The sequence below is a fragment of the Clarias gariepinus genome, chromosome 26, assembly GCF_024256425.1.
Source record: "Clarias gariepinus isolate MV-2021 ecotype Netherlands chromosome 26, CGAR_prim_01v2, whole genome shotgun sequence".
Classification (NCBI taxonomy): domain Eukaryota; kingdom Metazoa; phylum Chordata; class Actinopteri; order Siluriformes; family Clariidae; genus Clarias; species Clarias gariepinus.
In genome coordinates, this window is record NC_071125.1 from 2,697,541 (window position 1) to 2,724,800 (window position 27,260).

Here is a 27,260-nt window from a genome sequence, read left to right on the forward strand (position 1 = left end):
ATGCATTTTATTTCCTTGGAGCAACAATAACAATCGTCCAAACGGTTGAAATATTGCTTTATGGTAAAAGTATAATATATATTAAAATACCAAAAATGTAAAAATCATATCTTAAAGCCAAAAGTTACATGTAACGCTATTGTTTAATTGGTGGTTCAAGAGCAGAAATTGTTTAGGGGTATAACATCCACTTCATTTTTATCCCTGTGGTAGCAGACCTCAACCAAATGGTAGAGATGGCTCAGTCAGGTCACGTCTGACACATTTTTAATAAGATACAAAGACTTAAAATATGCTCTACCAAAATGTTTAGCTGAATGTTCAAAGCTTCATGCTTATTCAGTATTGCATTTGGAAAATTTACAAAAGGTCATGACTTTTTTATAGGAAGGACATTTTTTATAGATGGAATTTTAAATGATGATGAAATAGGCCGTAAGTTACGTGCTTGGTCAGCTTTTTCTTCAAACTTTGGGAATGTTGTCTTTACAAAACAGTGCTTTAAAGTGGTATAAGTTAAAAAAACATTATGATGAGATAAATATAGTCATAGTATAGCATTTGGCAAAATGATAAAAAAAAAAGTAAATAATTAATGTAAAATAATACAGTAAGTTGTGTACAGCAAGTGATTATTTATTTTAAGACTTCCGGTTAGCAGCCACATGGAGTAGACGTGCGAGTTAGGTGCTTCGACAATTTAAAATTTCATCACTCCCTTATCCGTTTCTAAATGCTAAACTAAATCTTTAGGATACAATAACTTTGTACTCTACCCCACGGTTACATACTTTTTTCATTTATAATGGCTACAAGGAGTGTTAAGGCCGGGAAAAAAGACGACTCTGTGACCGCACTAACAGTCAAGACTATCTCAGCGCTGTTAGACAAACACCATGAAGCATTAGCGGCTGAATTTAAATCTTCGTTTAGTTTACTGGAAAGTAAGCTAGACCAAATTCAGGCCCAAGTAGAGGACCATGGACAGCGCTTACCTTCACTAGAACTCGCTACAGATGACCTGAGCCAGCGTGTGACCGAGTTGGAAAACATCTGCTCCGGACTTCGGGATAATTTATGTTAAGACTAATAACTGAATAATAAGGATGGAAGTCCTAAACATACAGCAAAATTGTCATTGTCAAGTGTAACAATTACTAAATTACTTAAATTTACCACGACCAGATGGTCCAATGTAAAGATGAGTGCTTAAGTGTTTAAGTGTTCAAAGATGATGGTCTACATGGTATTAAACATGCACGTTCTACCTTCTAGAGCTGAGCTGTTAAAGGAGTGTGGGTGTCTTATTAATTACATCCATTTATAATCTAATACAAGCCACCCAGACGAGCAGGATGTGTGGCTATGTGTGTGTGTGTGTGTGTGCCGATGGGAGGTTGGCTGTACATAGCCTGATGTGGGGTGATTTTTTTTTAGGGTCGCTCTGCAGCAGTCAGAGAGATAGCCATCGATCCGGGAAGGGAGATAAAGAGACAGAGAGAGACAGACAGCGCAAGAGTGAGTCTGAGAGAAAGAGAGAGAGAGAGAGAGAGAGAGGGGAGCAGAACAAAGCACGTGGGAGGATAAAAATTGCTTTCCAGGCTGCTGCTTGCCCACAGGCACTTTCATGACGCTGCCAACATGCCACCATGAGCAGCGACGGCGTCTCCCTCGTCACACTCGCTGGACTGCCGGAGGAAAAACCACTGCCAAGTTTCAAGGGTATTAATTTAACACCAGAAATTTCGACACAAGGAGAACAGAGGTTAAAAGTCCTGCACAGGCTAGCTGTCATACTAATGCTATCTTAAGCATGGTAGCTGTCAATTACTGCTTTTTAACCTCATTCGAAAGAAACGTTCTTGATGTTAAAAAACAAAACACAATGTGTACTGACTTTTAGGCAAAAACTGACGTGACAGTTTTAGAACAAAAGAAATCCCAACAGCATGAAAAAAACCAAAATAAATAAATAAAATTATGCTAAATTTATTTTTTAATTCTGCGCCAAGAAACAGTAAACAAAAATATATACAGCAAGGCAAAAGTCTGGTGTGTTAAAAATGGAGGCTCCGTTTTTACTGACCAAACACTCTACAGTTCCCGCCCACTTCTTTTCTATTGGCTCACAAGACGGAGGCTGATGAATTCACGGGGCGAAGTTCGCCGAGATAAATTCAGCACAAACGAAAGTACACGCCAACAGACGCACATCCATGTTTTACATCCCGTGCCCTTTGACTTTCTGTAAATTTTATTCGCGTTTATGCTAAAAACAGCTGCAAAGCGAGTTCAAACTTCACAAATGCTGAAGCTGAGGCGCAAATATTGGCACCTTCTTTTGGAGATTGTAAAGATTTAATATAAATAGTTTGTTTGGTAAAGGTTGCCAGTATACACGTATATAATAGAGGTACACTATGATAAACTTATCTGAGATTAGACGGATATCATATTTTCTCCTTAAGAAACATTTTTAAATATTAAATTAACATGTACAGTTATAATTTTAAAATAATTTAAATGGTAAAATATTTTAATTTTTGCATAACAGTCCAAACATAGTCAATATTTATTTTTAGTAATTTATTAAAGCAGTAATTTAATATATTTAGTTTTATTTTACTAATAATTACTTTATTATGACAAAACAAAAATTGTAAATTATTTTGTATTTATTTTTTTTACAAATATTTATTATTTACTTTCATTAATTAATTTAATCAATCTCCTAATTAATAACATACAATAAAATTATTTAAATGTAAAAACTTATGATATTGTACATAATATAATATATTGTGTATAAATTTTGTATAAATGTTTATTCATTTATTGGTTTATTTATTTATTTGGACCTTACTTTAAACAGGAACAGCAATATCTCTTATTATCTCATATTCTGCATGCTATATCACAAAAATCTCTTGTTCTATTAAAATCCAATTTATTTTTCCTTATTGCACTGCACACCTCTCCCTATTATAGAAGACTCAAACATGCTTTAATCCTGATGCACAAATTCAGGACCTACTGTATGACTGATGAAAATGACAGATTTCTGCTAAAACAAGCCTATACATTGATGGCAGACAGAAGCTCGGGGATTACCCTGCCCGCTCCTCGTTTATTTGCAGTGCATCGCTAAATATATTTCTCTTTGAGCAAGAAAATCCTTCTGGACATACACTGAGCTCTGCTTAGAGCCGGCAAATATTAAAGACAGAGTGTTGATTCTTTTTTTTTTTTTTTTGCTAAAAAGTGTGAGAAAGAGATAAAAATGTGTGCTGGTGCCTGAGGGAGAGGGGAGAGGGACGGAGAGCACAGGCGGAGGATCAAGAGAGGAGAGAGATAGGCAGATGGAAGAGTGATAGGAGGAAAGAGAAGATTATGAAGGGGAGATGACAAGATAAAAAATTCCACCGAAAAAAGGTAATTTCCAGGAAGCGTCAAACTTACGTCACAGCTGCCTAAAACCCCATCACACTAAGCCACATTACTACTACGTCCTTAAAAAACAGGCTGGACGCACTAACCTGTACAACTGGTCAGCATCTTTACAATAGAAACCGGTAAAAATGCAGTATTGTCTTTCTTGACGTGCAGCCTCAAAAAAGCCTGGTTGAAGCAAGACGCAGGAAGAAGGAGGTGGAAATGACGGCCTTGACCAACTAACAGCATAATTAACACCTCTTAGGGAATTCTCTGATGGACTACAGTTTAATGATGGTGCAGAACGTAAAATTGGATGGCGTTGTCCTTCTGGCGTCATCACTAGGATGATGCCAGGTCAATGGACTTCTTACTTTTTAGTCTTTTCAGTATCTTTAGGTAAGTCCATGACACATTGTAGAAGACCGCGATAGGTTCATATTGCGTTTTTCAGATGTTTGCAACATTTACGGCTTGCATGCAGCTGGTTATGGGTACGTCTTTGTCATGTTCAGAGAATTCATTATAAATACTAGATTTAGTTCCCCACACCATCAGCCTTTATAACAACCTGGCAGACGCAATGACGACGTGGTAAGAGTGTGATAATCACCCGCTTATAACTCGAGTTGATCTCATCAGACCTGGTGAGAGTGTGATCATGTGCGTGATAGGAAACTACTGACAACATGATAGACGCATTGAGAATCCGACAGGGACGTGGCTATGAAGTAGAATGGACCCATCTTATTTTTAAGATACTATATCTTCACAGTCTTCGTTGGCGTGAAAATGGGCCATAAACGGGATACGCAAAAAAACTTGATGCGATAAACATTTTTTGACCTATTATTCATGTTATTCTATCCAAAAACAAGGAGCCGGTCTCACATCAGATTTTCATTTCATTTTCCACAATTTTCGCAGCACCTGACCTACAATGGAACGCCTGATTACAATAACTGCTCCAATTATATCCATTTGTGTTGTTTTTATTTTAAAGACATTTCATTTTTATCTCTATAACTGACAAAAACAACCATTTTCCCCACTGTAATGAAACTTGAACCATAAAGTAGCATGCCACTTCATACAGTTTTCCAAGAGCACTAGGAATCCGTTCAGCTGGATCTCTAACGCTTTATCAAACTTTCCGAATTGTTGGAGTTGGGTAAAAAAACAAAGTGTTAAAACAACTTAAGTTTCTTAAACAAAGGTATATTAGTGCATGACATCCTGTTAGGATTTGATGCACTTTTCCATTAAGCGCTATTATCCTTTTATCCTTTTGACAGCATGAGCAGGACATTTACAAACACTTATTTACATTTAATTATAAATATAAATAAATAAATAAAATCACTCATGAAAAGTGTTGCATTTATTCAGAAGGGAATAAAAAAAATGTAAAGCAATCAGTCACCTTAACAGCTATTAATACCGAGGAAATCACTCGGGCTATGAGCGATTAAGTGCGCAATTAAATGATAAACTCGGGTGAAGTGACTCTGTGATGGGTTTTGAGAGTAACTCAGAGGAAATGACATCCAGCGTTGCTCTAATAAACAACCAGAACGTGCCAGCCATGTGAAACACGCTCGTCCATGTTGCTTTCTTATGCAAGGATTTATGCCTTACATTGGTTTCATGATGCACAGCAATCATACATAAATGTTTAATTCTTCTTCTCATTTTTATTGCTGTTCTTGAGTCATGAAGCTTTGAGTTTACACGCGATGTGTCATTGAAATGTTCTCGAGGCTGGACTGCGTGATTAGCGGGGAGGCAGAAGTGTGGGATGGATCACGGCAGTAGCACACCTACACTGTATACATGTATAAAATATGAGCGTAGTCTGCGAGATTACACATATAAAGAATCTTTTCACAAGACTTTTTCCCCCCCTACTTTAAGTACACAGCCAATAAAACCAGCTCCTCTGCATTTTAAGCGCAATGATGCATTTTAATAACGTGACCTTCTGCATGGACTCAGTGAACTCCTGCACTTTTAAACTTCCTGCCCAAATGTTTGCTTAACATGTTATACTACATTTATTTATTTATTTATTTATTTACTATTTCAACAATTAGTTTGATTTGTTTGATTTTGCTTTATGTTTTGGATTTATTATTATTATTATTATTATTATTATTATTATATACTCTGTTGAGTCCAGACTGACGCTATTCCAGATTGATGGGCGTGTCAGGGTAGGAAGGGAAGCGTATTAAGCGATGCACCCATCATGCATAGTGTCCAGTCTACAAGCCTCTGGAGACAGTGTTATGATCTGGGGTTACTCAGTAGCTCATGTCTAGACTCAGCCTCTTGTTATGTGGCAATGAAATGAAGTCAGCTGATGACCTGAATGTCCTGAATGAGCAGGTTATTACATCTATGGAGTTTTTCTTGAATGCACAGGCATATTCCAGGCCTCAGAAAATGAAAGAGTGGTTCTGGGAGCATGAGGAATAATTTTCACACATATTAACATTTCTGGCACAAACTGGACACCAGGAACTGGACACCACACCGTATGTCTGTAAAGTTTAATATATGATTTTATTTCTTAATACCACCACCAACAATCCAATACTTAAACTTCTTATCTAGTTTCTTTGCCTTATTCACAACTTTATTTGGGTATTTTATCTCATATTGTAATTTTTTTAATTTTTCCATGTACTTGCACATTGTCCGTACAATGTATCTTATTATTTTACCTTTAGAATTTTGACAATAAATTCTTACACATTATTTTATATCTTACTTTGTAATTTCTACTTTCTACTAGATGTGCTTGCGACTTCGTTCACATGGAATTTAATGGCACACTCATAAGCCGGTATTAAAAAATGTACAGTGCCATCTGTTGAATTTTGAGATAAAATAATTATTTTTTTAAAGGTAGATTTTTTTTTTAACATAAAATTTTTTTTTTTTTTTCAAATTTTATTTAAAATTCAAAGTAGCATATCTTCTCTTCCCATGGGCAGATTGTAATAAAAACAAAGCCAATATGTTACCTCAAGCTCGGCCAAATACACCTTTGAAAACCCTATTAAAATGAATTCTGTAGTTTTTACATGATGCATTCACAAACAAACAAAAAAACAAACAAAAGACGAAAATTCTAAAAACCGTCTTGATGTGTTGTATTACTCATCTTACGTCCTTACAAATTCTTTTTTTTTTTTATTTCTTCAATGTACAGACACACCAATATTACAGTTTTATTATATGTATAGATTATTACAACTTGACTTTACTCTTATATTTTTTTATTTACTATTGACACTAATTATTATCTAACTATTTGACATACTATCTCATTATTATACATAGGAAACTTACACAACTATACATATGAACTCATAACTTTATTTTCCTTTTTTTTACTGTATTGTAAATATGCCACTTGTGCACTTCTTCCTAAATACTAATTGCATTTCATTGGCTTTTTACATTAACTTTACACAACGACAATAAATAATGACTAATCTAATCACGTTCTTTTGACTAACCTGCTTCATAATTAAAACTTTAATTTCATTAAAATAAATTATTTATTTAATTATTTTTTATTTATTTATTTTATTTCATGAATTATATTTAATATGTTTTTTTTAACCTTTATCTCAATTCTAACCTACTTTTTATGTTCATTACAGTGACCAATCTGACATGATATCTCCCATATTACAATCTAACAACATTTTCATTTACGATTTCATGATTCATGCCTTCAGTAGTAAACTTCAGCATCTCAGAAATTCATATGAATATGTGAGAATATTAATTTGTATTATCTGTTATATTCTTTTTGTGTTTAAAATAGTATGACTTTAACTAAAATGCACCAGAGAAACAGCATGAAGAAAATGATCATATTTAAGGACGGATTCATTACACTATTTCTAATGCAAAGAACCCATTAAGTTTTCTTTTTTTCTTTTACTTCGGTATCATCAAACATCTGACCGCCAAACTTAAATAGCCTGAAGTTTTTCAATTATGTGCTTGCTTTTTCTTTGTATTTAACTTTACAAAGACGCTTCACTTGATCCCAGTAAATGTGAATTCTTTAGAGTGTGAAATAAAAAGAGTATTATGCCGTCTTCTCGTGTAAGAGATGAAGAGCTTTTTTATGATTAGAGCCTCCGCCAAGTTTTGCTTATTCGCGTAGAAACAACAACGGGTGAAGACTCTTACCGAACTCGCCGGGCACTGAGATCTCATAGAGGCACGTCTGGCCTTTGGTGTAGTTGCGAGGGTAGTTGGGTGACAGCACGGTGCCCTCTGACCCTGTCGACCTGCTTCCACAAGGTGCTGCATGGGTAAATAAAAAAAACAAAAACAAAAAAATACTTATCAGTATTGTATAATTTAATATTTAAGCACGGTATCAAATGGTATCTAAATTAAAGTGTACAACTCTTCTGTGAGAAATGAAGCAATAAAACACTTTTTGGGAGGGGTGCGCAGTTATAGGAAAATAATCAGTGTTGTGAAGGATGATGAAGTGGAACCACTGTAAAATGTGATTACTTTCCCGTAACAGCATATGCAGAAGTGTTTTATTTCTCTTAAATTACAGTAATTTGCCACCTTCTACGCATTTCGTTTTATAACAAATGGTGTACTCTTCCTGACCAATCAGATTTAAGGATTCAGTAGTTAAATTACTATTACGGAGAGCGGTCATAAAACTGGTGTTACTGCAAAGAAAAAAGAAAGTAATGAAAACGAACGTTGGTTATGGGATTAGTCATACTCCTCAAATCGATGGTGAGCTGGTGGAGACCATCTTTAAAGAAGCCATCTTTTTGGCACTTGAGGAAAAGTACCACCTTGGTAATTACCACATTGTCACCAAACGCCTGCTACAGAGCGGTTTCTTCAAGTCATGCAAGGTTGTGGCGGGGTCGCCAGTCGCAGGTCGGCAGTATGTTTCACCATATCGTAAGCAAAATGGGTTGGCATGTTGTCGTGAAGAGATGCGCCATTTTGTTTTTTACATTTGGGCATTTGGCAGACGCTCTTATCCAGAGCGACTTACATTTTTATCTCATTACACATCTGAGCAGTTCAGGGTTGAGGGCCCAAGGGCCCAACAGTGGCAACTTGGTGGTTGTGAGGTTTGAACCTGGGATCTTCCGAACCGTAAGCCAATGCCTTAACCACTGAGCTACCCTTGGCCCTGTTTTTGACCCTCTAGTGGCATTGTGCGAAACTATACCGCGGGTTTGTTAAACAAGAAGAAATGTTCATAAATGTTCTCATTTCCGTGTTACTTGTCAATGGAAGGATCATGCATAGAACGTAAAATTATTTAACAAAAAATTCTACAAATTGCAGTAAGATCAGATGACACACTCACAATCATTGTCTGAACTATAAGAACAGCTTAAATTCCTCAAAAACAGACTATGCCCAAACTCACTTCTTGACAGACGTCTAATGGAACTTTGCACTTGAACTATATTTTTCAAAGGCGACATAAGGCATAAATAAATGAGACATGGCTCTCTGACAGCTCCTAAAAGCCAGCGTGGTCATTAATCACTCAAGGCCACACGGTCCAGCTCGACTTGTTTGTGAGAAGAACTGAATTATGGCAGGCCTTGTTAACAGTGTACGGGCATAAATCAACAGTATATCTGCAACTCCAGACACGCCGGTGCGATTATAGCAGACAGACAGCTCAGAAATAATCGCTAAAATGCCACTAATACAATCTCTAGACACTGTGTTTGTTAACACTTGAAAAATTGTTTACTCTGTATTGTAACTGATTTGTACCTAGCAATAAGCAAATATGAGGCTCAGGACTGAACAGAGCAGGAGGAAAAAAGAAATGTAATGCTCGATATTATAACAGGCTGAGGAAAGGCTTTAAAACCATATCATCTGGCAAAATAAATCCTGCTGTAAAGTGATATCTACACTCGTAATCTCAAACAAGTTTTAGGAACAAACCCTGTATAATAACCAAACATGCATAGTCGCTCATTTAAAAAAACACACCGAGCATGCAAAATTAACTGAATTACACTGAATAACACTAATTAAAAGAAGTGAAAGTGGTATATAAGCTTACAGAATTAGGCAGAATGACTTACATTTATCTCATTATCAACATACAGGTGACAGCATGGCTCAAGATCATTTAGTTTCTTTCAAGAAATAAATTCCTAGCTAGCAAAATTCTGCCAAAAAACAAGACAATTTTTGTAGTTCATACTATACTGTTAATTTCCCAATAGTCAGGCATTGATATATTCATGAATTTTCAGCAGTGACACTTGTTCTAACAAGCCATTGGCTCTGTTGTAACCGAGCAAAGCTGAAAACTGCAACATGATGTTACCAAAATCTTCAACAACTTAAGTAAGTTTTAAACTTGAGTTCAAGCTAAAGGAAATTTTGCAATAATCGGGTGATCCATTTGGATACATACTTGACTCAGTTTATTATGTTAATAATATAGAAATTTAAGCAAGAAAAACTTTAGAATCAGTAAGAGGCTATATATTGACTTTAGTCGGTTAATTCGTTAGAGGTTAAATAAGTTTTTCCACTGGACCTTGTTCCATCTTAAGGTTAGAACTTAGTGGTTTTATGATAAAACAACAAGCTTAGTCATTTTTTTTGTCTTATTAATTTAAAAAAAAGTGATAACTTGCCTCATACACATTCCACAACATTGAATGTAATTCTAAAAAGTTTAAAAAGTATGCTGACATTTACTATTACATTAACAGTTGCAATCATTGGCAAAGTACCTTGGTATAAGAGGATTAAAACACTTCATGCAGGTATAATACTTTAGAGTGGTAACATGAACTCATCTTCACATGAGGCCACATTGCAACACCCCATTGCTGATTACGTTGCTTTAATTGTGTTGAATTTTTACTATCCATCCATTTATCCATCCATCCATCCATCAATTTTTGATGAATATAATCCTGTGTAATCCTACAGTTGTGGAGGGCATGGAGCCTATCCCAGGGTACTTAAGGGACACCCTGGTTGAAGTGCAAAGTCATTGCAGAGAACAAACATACACGCTTAAACATTTGGTTAGCTGCTATGTCAATATGGAAACACCAATCGACCTACAGATCATGTGCTTGGACTATGGAAGGAAACCTGCCAAGCATGTGAATAACATGCAAACTCCATACACACAACCAGGGCCAGATTTAAAACTTTAACCCTAAAGGTCTGAGATGCCAGTTCTAATCAGTGAACCCAGTGCTGCCCTATCCTCTCCCAGAGGTTTTTGCAAAATGGTATAAATCTTAGGCTTAATATTTAGGGTTGAAACCTGATCGGTGCTTTCCATGTATATACATATATATATATATATATGTACCAGGAAGTATAAAGTTTTGAATGATGTGAAATTACTTTTTTTAAGATATAGTAACTAGAATAAAACTGTTGTGAGTAATGGTGTGAAAACAAGATGGCAAGTTGCGATTATGTGTCAACTAAGGTTGATAACTGAAAAGACGTCACCATAACCTTGTTTTGCTATTAATGCATGTTCTTACAATGCCACTTTTGCCCCTTGCCATAGAAATGCTAACGTATTACATCTGTTGGAACTGGTTGGCTATGTCAGTTAATCATGGAAGAAAGGCTGTGTGAAGGAAACAGAATCTATTTATCACATGGCAGGAGTGTGAAAATGTAATAAATCATCACTAATATGAGCTGCCCTCAACAACGTTAATGAGTTTAAATCATATTCAAGGAAGGCTGGAGGAAGCAGATTATTTACATTCAAAAGAATGATTCGCCAATGTCATACTTATTAGCACAGGATGCTGCTGAGACATAAACTGTACTACTTGCGTCAAAGAATTTGTACCATCTGGGAAGATGGTTTTGCATTTATTCCAAGGAATTTTGTGAAATGTTTGTCACTCTTTGGTCAATCACATGCTTTAATAGTGAATGATAGCTAGCTAATGATAGCTAGAAACCTGGTTTGAAAGATTATAAGAAAATCAACATGGCCTCTTAATTGCAAATTCACCACAAATTCATTGATTTAAGAAACATAAAGGGGCCTTTAATGTGCTTTTTTTTTTTTCCATTTTTTTTTCATTGGCTGGGGCTTAGTACATTTAACCCAAGGAAATTTCCCCACTTATATGACCTCGTAGAAGAAAACCCCTCCCCTTGCCTGATATTCATTTCTGCCTTTCTGTAGTGTGGCGTGGCTCAGCAGGAGCTCATTTACATAGGTGATAAATCAGCGTGTTTGTTGAGTTTGTGGTACGAAAAACATGCTAATGTAAGGTGTATTTCCGTTTTTGCTGGACAACCTCTATTAACTATCAGGAACTAAACACATTTTCATTTTTATTCCCAACAAATGCTTTAAATGCTTTAATCTTCTTTACAAATTTAAGATTCAGCTGAATTTGTAATTTTAAAATTGACCTAAATATCACATTCAAGGTAGTGTGGTTGTACTGAATATCAGCCCGGCTGTGATGCGGTCAAAGTGTACGAATGTATATGCATGCATGATAAGTTGTCTGTTTATTATCAGAAAAGGGAGAGAGCATATTTAAGCTTTTGGCCCGGTGCCTTGTGTCACGTACATCTGGTACACCAAAAAACAACTCATTAGCATGAGGGTCACAGAGAGACACAGAGACAGATTAGCATTTCCAGTTAGCCAGGAGGGGTTCCAATGGACACAAGCTGTTTGTATGTATATTCGTCTGGACACTGGCTATAGGAATTATTACCATGTAAGGAAGAAATCAGGAAGCACCTTGAGCAGGTTGTTTTATGGACATTGAGGCATGGAAAAGTTCAACCAATAAAGGAAAATCTTACACACATTTACCTTGCTAACCTTTCATCATCTATTTCATATTTCATCTCACAAACCATAATTTTCCATCTCGGCCATGAGTAAACACCTTGCTTTTTTTCAACAGCTATTTCTTAAAATTTCCGCCATTTCACTTCTGTATTTCTCATTAGCATAAATAGAGACACATGGATTCGTCATTGCTTTTGTTACAGTTGCAAATCGTCCTTTTTCTGTGCTGCAATTCTTCAGGCCAGTAACAAAAAAATAATAATAAATAAATAAATAAATAAATAAAACAGCTGTATGAGTAATAAGACGAAGGATAGGATCTGGAGGCACTTCACACCCGCTGGGTTCATTCAACAAGGGGTGGGAGAATGTAAACAGAGCATGTTTGTCCTCCGTGGTTCTACAGAACACTGCGCAGATGTTACAGGCTCTCACCTGGGACCTCCACATACACACAGCTACATTCATTATTAATCAGGGCTCTGGTGTTGGGAGGATTGGCTCTGTAATGAAATATGTGCAGTGACTGCAAGGTGGAGCCTGCTGCTCAGTCGCTGTTCGGAAAAAAAGCGATGCTTGGATAACAATCGGTGCGAGGTGAATGCGCCTGTTTAAGTCGGGTTTCTGGGCTCGGCCATCAGAAAAACGCAATGTTTTCTGCCAGTTCAAGTGAAATCAAGGGAAGCTCTTGAAGATCAGGGTCTTTGTTAGATTTGTGTTGTGCAGAAACACTAATAAAATTTATTTCAAATTTAAGTCACTATTCTTGATTAACGGTAAGGATCATTTCCTGTTCCGTAAAGGGCTTTCAAATTCGTTTAAGATTTTTTAAAATTATTAATTTATATCATATTATATTACATTTATACTTTTATTAGACTTGTAAGATCTTATATTCACTCAAAGTAATATTGAATAAATTCAGCTAGACGTGTTGCTTTAATGTGAAAAATATCTTAATTTACCCCGGTTAGTGTCAAGAAATGATGCCATTACCTTTTGTGCCGCTCGGACTCATCGATACCCACAATGCAGCTTTGCAGATCCTTTCCATAATAAACTGTAATGGTTAGGATGCGTTATATTTTTGTGTAAATCAGGAAACTTTACCTTTAGAGGCTGATGAAAATAGTGAATCGTGAAGACACACTTGTGCCCTGCCGAGTTTCATATCTTTTTCTCCCTCTTAAAAAAAATAAATCAAAAGTTAAAGCCCTAATGGGCTTGTTAGTGGGCTGACAAGTTGAATCAGGTGTGTGGGACAAGGCAGGGAGTCCGCATGGCTGGAATTCAAAGTCATTATGATGAACTATGATGAATTTTACTGAATAAATAGTTGCATCAATATCGCTCAGAGACTTTAATCCCACAACAGGAATTGTTATTACACTTCCATTGTAATGTGAAATTTATTCGACCTTGGCAGATCTCTATCTACATATGGTAGAGAAGGTCATACTGTTATGGTTGTCAGTCGTATGACAGTAGCAGGTGAAGAGTTCAAGTGTGCTGCACAGTTACGGGACATGATGCATTTAGGGGACCAATCCGGAAAGATGAGGAATGGGAAGGGTGCAGCTGGTATTAGGTTGCAGGCAGAAATCAAGATAAGGTAGATATGACTCAGGATACAACTTGATCAGAATGATCAAAAAACATAAAACACAATCAGTTTTAATGTAATATAAGAGATTAAAGAGCTGTCTTTTTTTTAAGGAAGTTACATATACACCAATCAACCATAACATTAACATCATCCCCAGGTAAACTGAACCAACATTGATCACCAACAATTCACTAGCAAACTGGTGACAGGATCATGGGCACCCAAGGTTCACCCATGCCTGTATGGACCAAAGGTCTAATGCCACAGCAAAGCCAATGTACAGTAGTACAAGTTGCTAAAAAAAAAGCCACTACTGGTTATAATAGAAGGATAGGATGCACCCAGTGCACCGCAGCCAATCATGGACTGGTCCCAGCAGGGAGACCCCAAGGCTGCTGACCCGGCCTCCAACCTCCCCAAATCACAACAAATCAGAAACAAAACAGGATTGTCAAGTGCATTTGCAAAATCAAGCGCCATTATGAAAGTGAGACCAAAACCTACCTCTGCTGTAGAACAAATTACCAGCCTCAGAAATCACCAATTAACAAACAGCACCTCAGATTAGAGCCGTTATGAAGGATTTACAGAGTATAAGTAGCAGATACATCTCAACACCAACTGTTAAAAGGAAATTATTTCATATTTTATAATAAAAATTAGAAAGACTAAGGAGTTAAATGGTGTGTCAAAGCTTTTGACATGAAATTTTGTTTAATCATCATCACCATCATAGTCATCATCACCTTGACAGCTGGGCAGTGCTCTGTTCCACTCAGGTCGGTTGGTGTTTCCCATTACACAGGTAAGCGTGGAGTAGCCCTGCAGTTGGTAGCCTGGCTCGCAATGGAACGTCAAACTGGAGCCCAGTTTATAGTCACTGCCGAGACGAGTACCGTTCATCACGCTGCCTGGGTCGAAACACGCCTCTCTCAGCTTGGCTAGTGAGCAAAAGACAAATAACAAAGATTATGAGAAGGGTAAAACATGCATAAATATCCGGAAAAAAAGAATCCCCTTTTTTATTATCAGTAACAATTTTTTGAGAGGAGGTTAAGTTGTGTAGTGGTTAGCACTGTGTGCACCTCCAGGGTCAAGGGTTCGATTCCTGCCTCAGCGTTTGTGTGCGTGGAGTTTACATGTTCTCCTATGCTTGGTGGGTTTCCTCCTGTACTTCGGTTTCTGCCCACAATCCAAAGACAAGTAAAGTAGGCTAACTGGTGTTTAAAATTCCCTGTAGTGTGTGAGTTAGCGGATTGGCACCCTGTCCCCACCTCGTGTACTGTACACCCAACCTCGAGTCCAATGTGCAGGAAAGCAAGTGAGTATTTTTTTTAGCCTTTGGGATAAAAAGATTGTGTGTTTTTTTACTAAACAGTAATCCTAACTCAAACTCCTTTGTTCTTTTCCTCTGTTGAAAAAAAAAAGTTACAGGTCAACATGAAGGTTACAAGTGCTGATCCTGACGACTCCCTCTATAAATGTTAAACATCGACACTTTTCTTTGTTCAACAGCGACGCATTTTTCATCTATTTATTATGAGGATTCTGAACATCTAACTAAAAATACCACAGAGCTGCAATAGCAAAAAGATTAAAAAAAAAAAAACAATAAAAAAATGTAGACATCAAGCTAGATATCAAGCACATAAAAAGGAGTTCAAAACCCCAAAAACAAATACATGTGGCCTGGGGGGTGTGGCCAGCCCCAAGTGCCTGTGGCGGGAGCATAATGAGTGCTGCAATCCATCCCAGCCGGCGGCTCGTTAGAAAAAGAATAAAGGAGCTGCTCGCCAGAAGAGAAATGAAAGAAGACGCTAGAGGATCAGTGCTTGCATGCAATAGTGCAGTAATTGCCTTTTCTCTCTGCCTCCCAAAAGATTCCTTAGATGAAATTCACACTCATCGACGCAAGCCAACGGCACCGCTAGAGCCATATAGGAGCTAAGCCTAGTTTTAAACAAAATACGATGATACAGGAAGGTTAGGGACAGCCAAATGGGATTGTGTGGTGGTGATACGCCGCACATAACCATTAAAACAATCTGAGAGTAAACAATACAGCTTGTTGAGTAGTTTGGCAGCACAGGAAATTCCTATCCATATCATGTGCTGGTGTTATATCCTGAGCTGTCAAACCATCACTCATGGCTAAATCTGATACTAACTATACAGATAAAAGTAAAAAACACTTTCTTTGCGGAATTGATAGCCACCAGTGTGAACTTGTATGCAGAGCACACTAATGTGGTTAGGTAATGCAGCACTATGTAGAAATGTAATTAAGTAAAAGCACAACCATTTGCTGTACTTTGGAGTGGAGTAAAAGTAAAAAATCCTCTAAAAAACCTACCCATGTAAAATTTAGATACATGCAATATCTATATAAGTACAGAAATGAAAGACATGTTCTAAGTTACCGCCCATCTCTAGTTTTATCAGCAGCCCCTTGTTCTACTACTGCCATGTCTAGATTTCACATTAAACACACCCATTAAAGCTCTATTTACAATCGAGGAATGTTACATTCACATTTCTGGTCAAATACACAGACTAAATGTGCAAAAAATATACTCTTCCCTACCGATTTCTTTTTTTGGCTGTAAAATTTGGATGATTGGCTGTAGAGCTGTAATTGAGAGCTTAGTGCCTCCCATTCCCAAAAGCTATAGCTACAGAATTACCCGGGAATTGAATTGGTGATTTCTGGATAATATGATGAGCACTTTACCACTATGCACTTGGGGGCTAAAAAGATGTACTTCTAAGGCAAAAATTTATGGGCATGCACGGCTTGGAACAGGGCTGTTGAAGGAATGCTCAATTCAGAAGATAATTGATTACCACAATGTCAGCACTAAATTAAACCTACACCTATTGTTTCTGCCCACTTACCAACTGATAGGGGCAACAAAAACAAAAGTTCATATTAGAGAAACACACCAGTGTTCTATCAGAGATAGAGTCACATAATTGTCTGCAATGTCATTGTGTGCTGTTGCATTATTTTATCTCTTTATGTATCTTGTCCAAGCATAACAATGCACAAAGCAAGGTCCATGATGGATTGGCTCGTGAGGAATATTGTGAAAGAACTTAGATCCTGACCTCTACTTCACAACCTTCTTCGTGAGAAATTAAAAGTCTATGTGCAGGACCTCAATTCCTCATGTCACTAATGCGCCGAAATCCAATGCAAAGCCTTCTTTTCTGTGATTCTATCATACACACAGTTTTTATATTCCACTTATAAATAAAAACTTTAGAGAAGTTGACTGTTGCAATTTCAGGCTCCTGACCAGAAACAGAGCCGAATGAGAAGCTCGGAAAAACTAAAGTGAAACACTCAGCAGACTGTCAAGGGCTGAAATTTGTCTCACACAATAAGACTATATCTTCCTAAACATGTGAAGCCGTCTGCAACAGGCCTTCAGTGTGTAGAAGAAAGGGAGCAAGTTGTGCTGCAGCCAAAGAAATATGGCAGAAGTGAAGTCCGTTTCAAAGCTCTTGAATTATTGTGGACGTTTTTTGCCAACCTGTGTCCTGGCTCTCTGCCCTGGTAAGAAAAAAAAAAAACAGTGTAGCAATAAAGCCGGAAGCACTGGAAAAGCCTTGTTTTGGGGAAAAAAAAGTGGCAGGAAAAAAAATTGAACACAGGTACTTATGCTCTGTGATAGCGTTGTGTGATGTGATGGTGTTGGCAGACGACGTGCCAGTTGGTGCCACTTTTGCTCTTTAAAGAATACTGTGGAACTAGATTTGTGTTAAAAAAGCAAAAAGTCTCTGACTTAAAAAAAAAAAAATATTAAGTTGGCAAAGAAATTTGGAAGTGTGTGAGGGGTACAGACTGGAATCGTTAAGTGTGTGAGGAGAACAGACTGGGAACAGATTCCATCCTTTTTAAGTCTGGACGCTAGATGTTGTGACATAGTGTTACATTGGTCACTGACCTGACCTGGGGAATGCGTACCGTCAATAGCCAGTGATCATACATGAGGATCATGGGCAGGAAAATTCAGTAGGAAATGTAAAAAAAAAAAAAAAAAAATGCTGGTGAATATTAATATTAAATATGAATGAAATTAAAACAAATAAATAAATAATAATAATTTATTACTATTAATACTAAATAAAATTTTATGTTATAATAAATTTTGATTAAATACTAAAATTAAAACCTTCACATATTAAAACTGCTACTACGGTACCTGTCTCGCATCCAAGTTTTTTCTTCTTCTTCTTTTCTTCCTTCTTCTTCTTCTTCTTCTTGAAAGTTTGCTCACTCATTCACTCACTCATTACTCCTTTCACTTATGAGAGTTCGGTGTGTTCAGTGGGCCTCAGATGACAAGTCTTGTAGCCGATGATCCCTCATCTGGCACAGTCGCTCAGTGTATGATCCACCATTTTTGAGCATCATAAAACACATTTGCACTGGCGGAGTCTCGATAGTTATTGTCATATGGCACTAAAGGTACATGGTTTTAGAAATTGGGGAAGACTGAGGATCCCTAAACCCCATGCCCAGAAGGATACCAGCTCTTATGGAGACTTTGTGACCTTGGGGGTTAAAATCAAAACTGTTAACCACTTAAAAAACACATCCAAAGAGATCAAATCTTTTTTATGTAAGTGCCAATGCTCTAAAAGAAAGGGTAATGAGAGTCCAAATTACAAGGATTCTCGTTCAACTACCCAATACATACTGTAGTATGAGTTGGAATCTGAGGATTTGTCATCTCTGGATCTACTATATCCACAGCGGTGATTAAAATCCACAAAAACCCTCCATGACCAGCATGGGACTGATGGACATTCTATAATTTTAGAAACAAGGTAATCTTTCTTGTTTTAAAAGCAGAATCCATCAACTAGGAGCAGCCGTTATAACCAGCGGTGGTTTTTCACCATGATCCTCAACCTCTGATAAGGATCCCATGACCTTATTAAACTAGTTCAGCACCATAAACAATGGCAATATAAGGATCACTGAAACCTCAAAAAACTCTCCAAACTTTTCTCAAGCAGCGAAGCTTAGAAAGCTCCTGAGGCACCATTACTGAAGGCAGCACTTGACCAGAGCACTCAAAAATCAGAAGTTATCCAGTGGGGTCTTGAACATCGCTCTTGGTTAACAACCCAGCTGGAATTTTCTTACTTTTTAGCTTGTACCCTTTTAGTAGTTACATATCAATTATTAGTCTTTTATGTGACTAAAGGACACAATGATGTAAGAAAAAATAAAACCCAATACCACTCCTAAAGTTTTTGCCTTGACATATTTTTAGTACCATATGGGGCATTTGTGTAGTTAATCCACCTGCCAGCATGTTGTTGTTTTTTGGGAGGTGAGGGGGAAAAAAAGAACCTGGAGGGTGTGTGAACCCAGAGAAACATGCTAAGCTCCACACAGTAATCCAAGCTTAGGATCAAACCGAAGACCCTGGAGCTGCAAGACAACACTGTTAGGTACTGCCACATTTACCCTTGTATTCCAGATGAAAGCCGGTATAGCTCACTGAACCGTCACTGCGGAAGGCTATGTGCATGATGTTCGAGCTGCTTTCTATCTTCTCTGGCAGCTTGCTGTCTTGAAATGTCCCAATCAGATGACTGTTGGTGTGCGGGCCATCATAAATGTAAAGAAAGTCATAATTGGGCTCGATGCTGAAGCTGAAATGGAAAGCAAAGACTCATGAATGTGAATATTTTACTGCCATAAAAAACATCAAGAATTTTTAATAATAATTTTGTCACTGTTATGTTATACAATCAGGTCTATACATTTTGAAACAAACTTTGAAAGATTTTTGACATTTGGCCTCTGTACACTAAAAATGAAATGAAACCATCAAGATGTGAGTCAAGTCAAGACTTTCAGCTTTAAACAATGTTTTAGCATTAAACATTATGGAATTACAGACATTTTAAGGCACACATTCCCATTTTGGGGGCTTTTATACTTGAATGAAAATATGGAACCCATGGACCTGGCTGTATGCCGAGTTTCCTCCCTTGATATACTTTGCCAGGTATTTACTGCAGCTGCCTTCCGCTGCTGCTTGTTTGTAGGTTCTCTACCTTCAGTCTTTTCTTTAGTAAGTGAAAGGCATTTTATTTTAGGTTGAGATCAGGTGACTGACTTGGCAAATGAAGAATTTCATCCTTGAAATTCTTGGGTAGCTTAAACCGTATGTTTTTTATGTCATTACTCATCTGCAATAAGTGACATCCTATCAAAAAATGCAGCGTTTGGCAGAATCTGAGCACGGCTCAATACACTTTAGAATTCACCCAGGTTAGTTGTCTTTCATGATCTTCCAGGCCTTTTGCTGTTTTGGAGATTCCTAGGCACTTGTTTCTTTAAAAATGTCCAACACTGTTGTATTGTCCATGTTTCTGCTATCAATCTGATTGGTTTAATTTTATTTTCAGCCTATAATGTTCCCCTTCAATTATATAGACATCGCTTTGGACACCTCGAGTAAACATCTACCAAATGCAAATGTACAGGCCAGAGATGGCCATGCAACTAGTTGTCAGCAATTTGTTCCACTATTTATGGGGCACCAAAATAGGGGGTGAATGTAAGAAAATGGCTGTAACTCCTGAAAGATTAATGCCACACCCGTAAATCAAAGCTGAAAGTCTGGACATCATTCACATGTTGCAGTATATCAGAGGACAAATGCCAAAAAACTCATCTTTGTTCGACAATGCATGGCCCTGACTGTATGCCATTGAAAAGCAACATAAAGTTTGTTAGTATTGTGTGTTACAGCTACAAAAACAGCTCTGATGAACCTTGATGTAAATTCTACAAGTCTCTGAAAATGACGTAGTCAAATGATAGCGCTTCAAGTACTGTTTTGACAATACTGGTGGAAGCCAATCTCTAAAATGTCATTTGAAAATCAATCACAGCTTTTCAGAAAGTCATAGCATATGAGTTACATCATTTCCATCCTCATCGATTCATTTAGTAAGCCTAGGTGACTCAGTCTATGGATAGAAATGGGCTCATCCTGAAAGAGATCACTCATGTCAGGATAAAGCTGATCAGTCAGAGGAACTTTATTGATCTGCAGTGATGCGTCCCTCTTGAGAAAGACAAGTGGAGCCAAAGCATGGTAGGGGATTAAAACATGCCTCACAGCATAAAAGATCCAATAGGTATTTTTTCCTTCAATTTATCTGAATCTAATTATCGACTCTGGAGTAACTATACTATGAACTCAAAGAATTTATAAAAAGAGGAGGAAGAATCCATATCCATAAGGTGTATTCCACCCTAGCAGACACAAGCTGAAAAATTTTCAGATCATAGGCACATTTGAAAAGGTGGCACTTTGTACGTCAAGAGTGTGATTCATGGACAAAAAAATGGCATTATTGAAAATCGAGGAAGAAATGGTCCCGAACGATGATAAAAATGATATTCTGTGTAATGGACGTAAAAACGCTCCACTTTGCACTTTTAAAATGTAGGTAAAATCAGACTTCTCAGGAGAAACGATTCCGTCTGAAACACCCCCTTTTATCTTCTCTGCAATACCACAGAAGGAAATGATGTGCATTTCTCAGAGACTAATGCATGAAAATATGCACTGCTATGTCAGTTTAACTTACTTTCCTTAAAATCTCCTTTTTAGCTAAAAACACAATTCCAGTTTACAGAACACAAAAAGGAAAGCTTACCTGATGAACGCTAATGAGATGACATAATCGGGGTGCACTGTGATGAACCAGTCACAGTCCTTGCTGTGTGGGTAGGGGTGAGGAAAGTTTGGGGAGAGGATAAATCCTGACGAGCCTGTGATGTTTCCTCCACAAGGAGCTGAAAGGCAAGGGATAGAGCATCATTCATTATTATTAATTGGAAAAGACAAATGCTTTAAAACAAGCTAATTAAGTCGGGCATGCTTGATATGTCTTGAGATATCCTGACTCGGGAACCAAGGGTGATGGGCGTGTTGGGGTAAGAAGGGAAGCACGTGAAGCGATGCACCCATCATGCATAGTGTCCACTGTAGAAACCTCTGAAACAGTGTTATGATCTGGGGTTGCTTCAGTTGCTCAGGTCTAGACTCAGTAACGTTATGGGGCAATAAAATGAAGTTAGCTGATGACCTGAATGCACTGAATCACCAGGTTATCACATCTATGTCACGTTCGTGGTGCTTGTGCTTGTGTCGGCACGGCAAATCCTCACAATCTATGGGGTTTTTTTCATCCCTGATGGCAGAGGCGTATTCCAGGACTATTCCTATTCCTATGCGTATTCCTATTCACAGGATTGTAAAAGAATGTTTGTTTGTGAGAGCATGAGGAATCACTTTTACACCAACACACACCTCTCGGAAATTACATTTTATTGCTCCTTTTTTTTTTTTTTTTTTACATTTTCTTTCTGATGTAATTGATTGATTGATTGATTGATTGATTGCAGTATTTTTTTTTTATTATTTAGAGGAATTGTTTTGTAATGATTGCTGTTGGACAAAGCAACACATGCACATTTTATTTGTCTCATCAGCAGTGCTCTCGCTGTCGAGGTTTAAGTCTTGCTATGGGCACGGGCTTACTGTAGGAAACAAACCTAAAGTAGGATTAACATTTTCTAAATTTAATTTAAGTAGGAGATTCTTAAATATTGTTTTGCATTCATATTTGTAACATTGTATCAGCACCATTTATTTAATGGCATCATTATCCCAGCATTACATCAGTACTAAACGTTCCTTTGATGTCATTATATCAAGCATTATATCACCGCCAATTTAACGCTACTACAACATTCGGACAACCAGGCTTCATCCCAAGCCTTGAAACATGCATTGGTTTACATCACCTGTATACCAGCACTCGTACCAGTTGTGTTCCAATTCTATTAGCTTCTGGTTAAAGTGTTGTGGTTTAATTACCCTTTGCAATGCCCAGTGTGTGTTATACACCAATGTTTCTTGTTCCTGCAGTATTAGACAAATCTTAGACCGAACCAAAGTGTTAATTAACCAAAGTCTGGGCTTGTCCATGATGCCCAAGAACTGAACGGTAAGATCAAACATGTGACCGAAAAAAAAAGCTTTTATAAATAAATGAGGTGTCTGAATCGCATTGCGATCGATTGAATTGCAAAGTATCCTTTAAAGCCAGTAGGGGTTCATTTATTACCTACACTTCCATTATTACTTCCTAGTTTATTTATTACTGTAGAATCCATTTTAACATCTTGTACCAGCATGCAGGAAAGCACATGACAAATCAAATCAACCCAAATCAAATCAATGCACTGCTTCACTTTGTCAAGACTATAAAGAAAGAAGAAAAGGACAACACATTCATCACTTCAAATTTTAACAATAAAATAACTTCGAGCTTTTTTTTTTTTTTTTGAACAATAGTTTTGCAAACTGCAGCTGATTGCTGAATTCCGGCAAATTTCCCCATCACAGGACACGCCTCATATACTCTGGCGTCTGAATGCTGACTGAGCACTCGATCAGATATTTCTGTCAAAAAGATTTATTATTAAAGAAGTTTTCTCGTCCGACTCATTTTCCGGCTGGACTTCACGGTGTTCCACTTTGCCATGGCAGGTGTGAAATGCTTGAAATGAGGTGCACCCAAAGTTCCCAAAGGTCTTTTAAATGGAAGTTGTGCAAATTGAAAAATCTCACCGATGCAGGTAGGAGGGCTCGGTTGCCAGTAGTATCGGTTTTCCACTTGAATGCATGTGATGCGAGACTCGCCCTGGAGTTCGTAGCCTGGGTCACACACAAAGGTCATGGTGTCACCCGGTTCCTTGCCCTCGCCGCTCCGTGTGCCGTTCATCGGGGTTCCTGGATCTCTGCAGGCGGTCGCTACTGAACCTGAAGAATAACAAAACAACAGAATCATTTGTTTTATGCGTTATTATAATGGTATATGGGCTGAGGATGTGTGAGGCTCAGGTTAAGAACATCAGCGGCATTTCGCATTTACATTTTCATGACATTGGTTGCTTTTTAAAATGTTTGCTGCATTGCTAATCCTTCTTATCTTTTGAAAATGTTCTAGTTTTTAAATCCTTTCTGATACTTTCAGTAAAGTGAATAGCAGTTGGTTGCTATGACAATCAGTGAAGATAAAACAGGGCTGCAAATTCTCAGGTGTTCATTCATTCTCCTGTAGCCTTCCATCAGATACACAGGACAAATTGTATGATTTTCAGTCTTGACTCAAGGCTTTGAACATTTTTATTTTTTTTGCCCGCATTGATTTCTCAGCATTTACCTGCTCTCCTGGCTGACTGAAAATTAATCCAACAACTTAATCTATTATATTAAGGCTTGCAAGAATAATTGAGCTTGTCATACTGACATCTGTGCGAGAATTTAACACAAATGTATCTATTCTGATTTCATAAACATGTGTGTACTATAAATTCGAGGAGCTTACTGGAAAAGTCGATAGCGAAGCCAGACTTGCTGATGTAGAAATCGGTCTCGAACTGAATGGTAACGATGTTGAGGGTGCTGTGGATCCCGTCGGGCAACAGGGAACCACTTACTTCTCTCAGAAGCATCTCGTTATCCGGACGGCCATCCCATACCTTCAGGATGTCATGAGATGCTTCTGTGTCAAAGGCTAGAAACTGGAGGCTTTGGAGAGAGAAAGAAGCAACATGATTCGAATTTCAATGAGACCTTTTAAAAGTTCTTATTCTGCCTTTTAATAGGAAACTCATCCTTACAGTCATCCATGCATTAGCTATGACTAAGGGCAATTTGGAAATGCCAATCAAAATTAAATTCATGCATCTGGGCTGTCGAAGGAAACCAGACTACCCAGAGGAAACCAAGCACCAAGCACCAGGAGAACATTCAACCTTCATGCACACAACCCAGAAATGGGATTCAAACCCCCTACTGTGGAGATGCAAGGTGACCATGCTAACCACTAAGCCACTGCGCTGCCTCAGTAGGAAACCTAATTAGCAAAAAATGTTCCCACAATTTGTTACTTGTGCCAAGATGAATAAATCTGGATCTGGATCTCGGATTTGGCCAATTTTAATGTCTTTCTTTGGTACTGACACCAAATCAAAGCAGACTGGCTCACTAATGGACGTCCATCATTTCTCTGATCAGCTGCTTCACACTGTGCATCCGGAGACCATTCAACACAGTCTTGATCTTTGTCTTCTTCTCCATTACTGTGATGCTCTGAAGCTTTATCACAGAATATAATTAGCAGACATATTTTAACATTTATTTCCTCCTTTCCTCCTCGGGGTCACTGCTGATCCGGTCTGCGAAACTATAATTAATTCAACTTTCTCCTTTGTAAATCCCTATAAATCCACTAGTGACCTACATACATTGTTTTAGCAGCACCTCCAATTGTAAAGATCTAAACCTTGGCCAAGTATTGGAAGTAAAATTAAGAAAGATGTTAAGCTTTTTATAATATGTCAATAAAATGTTGTATTTTGTGCAAAAAAGCTGAGGTACCTGACAGTATTGCCCGAGTCCACCTCGATGGTCCATGTACAGCGGAGATTGTTGTCGTAAGGGAACGGGTATCCGGGAGATAATATCCTTCCTGAAGCTTCACTTTTAAAATTTCCACCACATTCCGCTACAGGAGATCAGAATAAACGGATTATTACGCTGTCATATCTTTTCTTGATATGACAGCATAATAACCTGTGATCGAACAGATTTTTTTCAGATAAAGGTTAACTTGTGAAGAATCAGATGTCTTGGATCAGGAAAAAAAATGCATGGTGAAGCACGGGGGTGGTAGCACAGAAATCACTTAGAAAGATGATTTAAAGCCAATGCTGTAGTTAGGAAAAAATATTCAGCTAATTTCATGCTGTAGTTTTTCATCAAAACAATATACTAAGAAATAATTTAATGTTATACTTTTTTCATTGCAGCATTATTTACTAATGCTTGACTAATTGCATTTGTGCATGAATGACATAAAAAGGACAATAACCATCTAACCTAAAAACCTAAAACAATATAGACAGTGTATATAAAATTTAAATACTGCTTGCAAAAAAATAAAAAAACATTAAGTTGTTAAAACTTTTACATGCAATTAAATGTGACATAAACAAAAATAATTATTTATTTATTTAATCATCTTATTTATTTTTTTACATACCTAAATGAAATGTCAGTACCTATTGCCATCGTTGTAAAAGTACTAAATTCCTGATTTGTATTAATAGTTACTGTACAATATGTATTTACAGTATATATATATATATATATATATATATACTGTATATATATATATATATATATATATATATATATATATATATATATATAACCTGAAATGCAATTGAATGCAATGCTGAAACCATTTTTTCTTCTTCTTGTTGTTCAATTTATGATCATACACTGGTCCATTCTCCTAACGTGGGCTAATGCTAGAGATGCTTACGCATGTGCAGAGCATCATGTCTTAAGTCCACTTCTTTGCTCCCACATTTAATCAATGCTTAAAAACCTATACGATCCCAGACCCACTCTGGAAGCCGTGCATTCATCATCGTGGGAGGTAAGAAAAAGGTACCACAATCGTACTTATCACAGCGCTTGTCATAAACACGGATTTCGAAGCCACATATGGAGCATCAGCGCTAACAGCCGCTAAGTCATAATTGCGTAGCATAAGCTTCTTTGCAGATGACGGGAAGAAAAATGAGCTGGGTGGAAACGGTTTAACCAGCTGTTCTGTCTCTTTAGCGGTGATGTGGCTTTACAGAAGGGATGAGGATGAAAAATTCTAGACAACTTATTGCTTATCACTTATTAAGTCTCATTACAGCTCTCAGCATTGATTGATTGATTGATTGATTGATTGATTGACTAAAAAGGAAGAAAATAACATGCAAGAGGCTAGTAAGGCAGTGAAGGATTTCCCAACTAGAGCAGTGCAGCATGGAATTTCTTTACGCCTGTTTTGCTTGTCATTTTACTCAAGACGGACCTGTTCTTACAGAATGTGGTCAAGTGTAAGAGCCAGACAGTACATCACTGAATTAAATATTTAGAGTAAATACTGGGGAAAGATTACTGACAGGGCATGTGACCGAGGGCTCAGGCTCCTAAAGAGAACTATCTATGATTAATGATTTAGCTACTGTATTACACCAGGACTGGCTCGTGACCACAGATTTTGGTGCACTGCAAAAAAAAAAAAAAAAAAAAAAATGACACCTAAGCAAGTGAAATATTCTTGTATACAGCCCAACCTATCTATAATTTCCTATAATAGGATTACAACAAATTAAATATAAAATTATTAAGCTTATTTCTAGTAAAAAAAATAACTATAATAATAATTTATAAGTGTAAAATA

At 37.3% G+C, this 27,260-nt stretch overlaps 1 protein-coding gene across 1 annotated transcript in view; it reads right to left on the reverse strand.

Annotated features, from left to right (window-relative positions):
* csmd3a (CUB and Sushi multiple domains 3a) overlaps positions 1–27,260 on the reverse strand; it is a 302,574-nt gene that overhangs the window by 133,800 nt on the left and 141,514 nt on the right. Inside the window, exons 25-31 of the mRNA XM_053487612.1 lie at positions 25,391–25,517; positions 24,336–24,538; positions 23,576–23,767; positions 21,594–21,732; positions 19,381–19,568; positions 14,642–14,836; positions 7,648–7,764 (exon numbers count right to left, since the gene is read on the reverse strand). Coding sequence (XP_053343587.1) covers positions 7,648–7,764; positions 14,642–14,836; positions 19,381–19,568; positions 21,594–21,732; positions 23,576–23,767; positions 24,336–24,538; positions 25,391–25,517 — 1,161 coding nt within the window. The remainder of the gene's footprint in view (positions 1–7,647; positions 7,765–14,641; positions 14,837–19,380; positions 19,569–21,593; positions 21,733–23,575; positions 23,768–24,335; positions 24,539–25,390; positions 25,518–27,260) is intronic.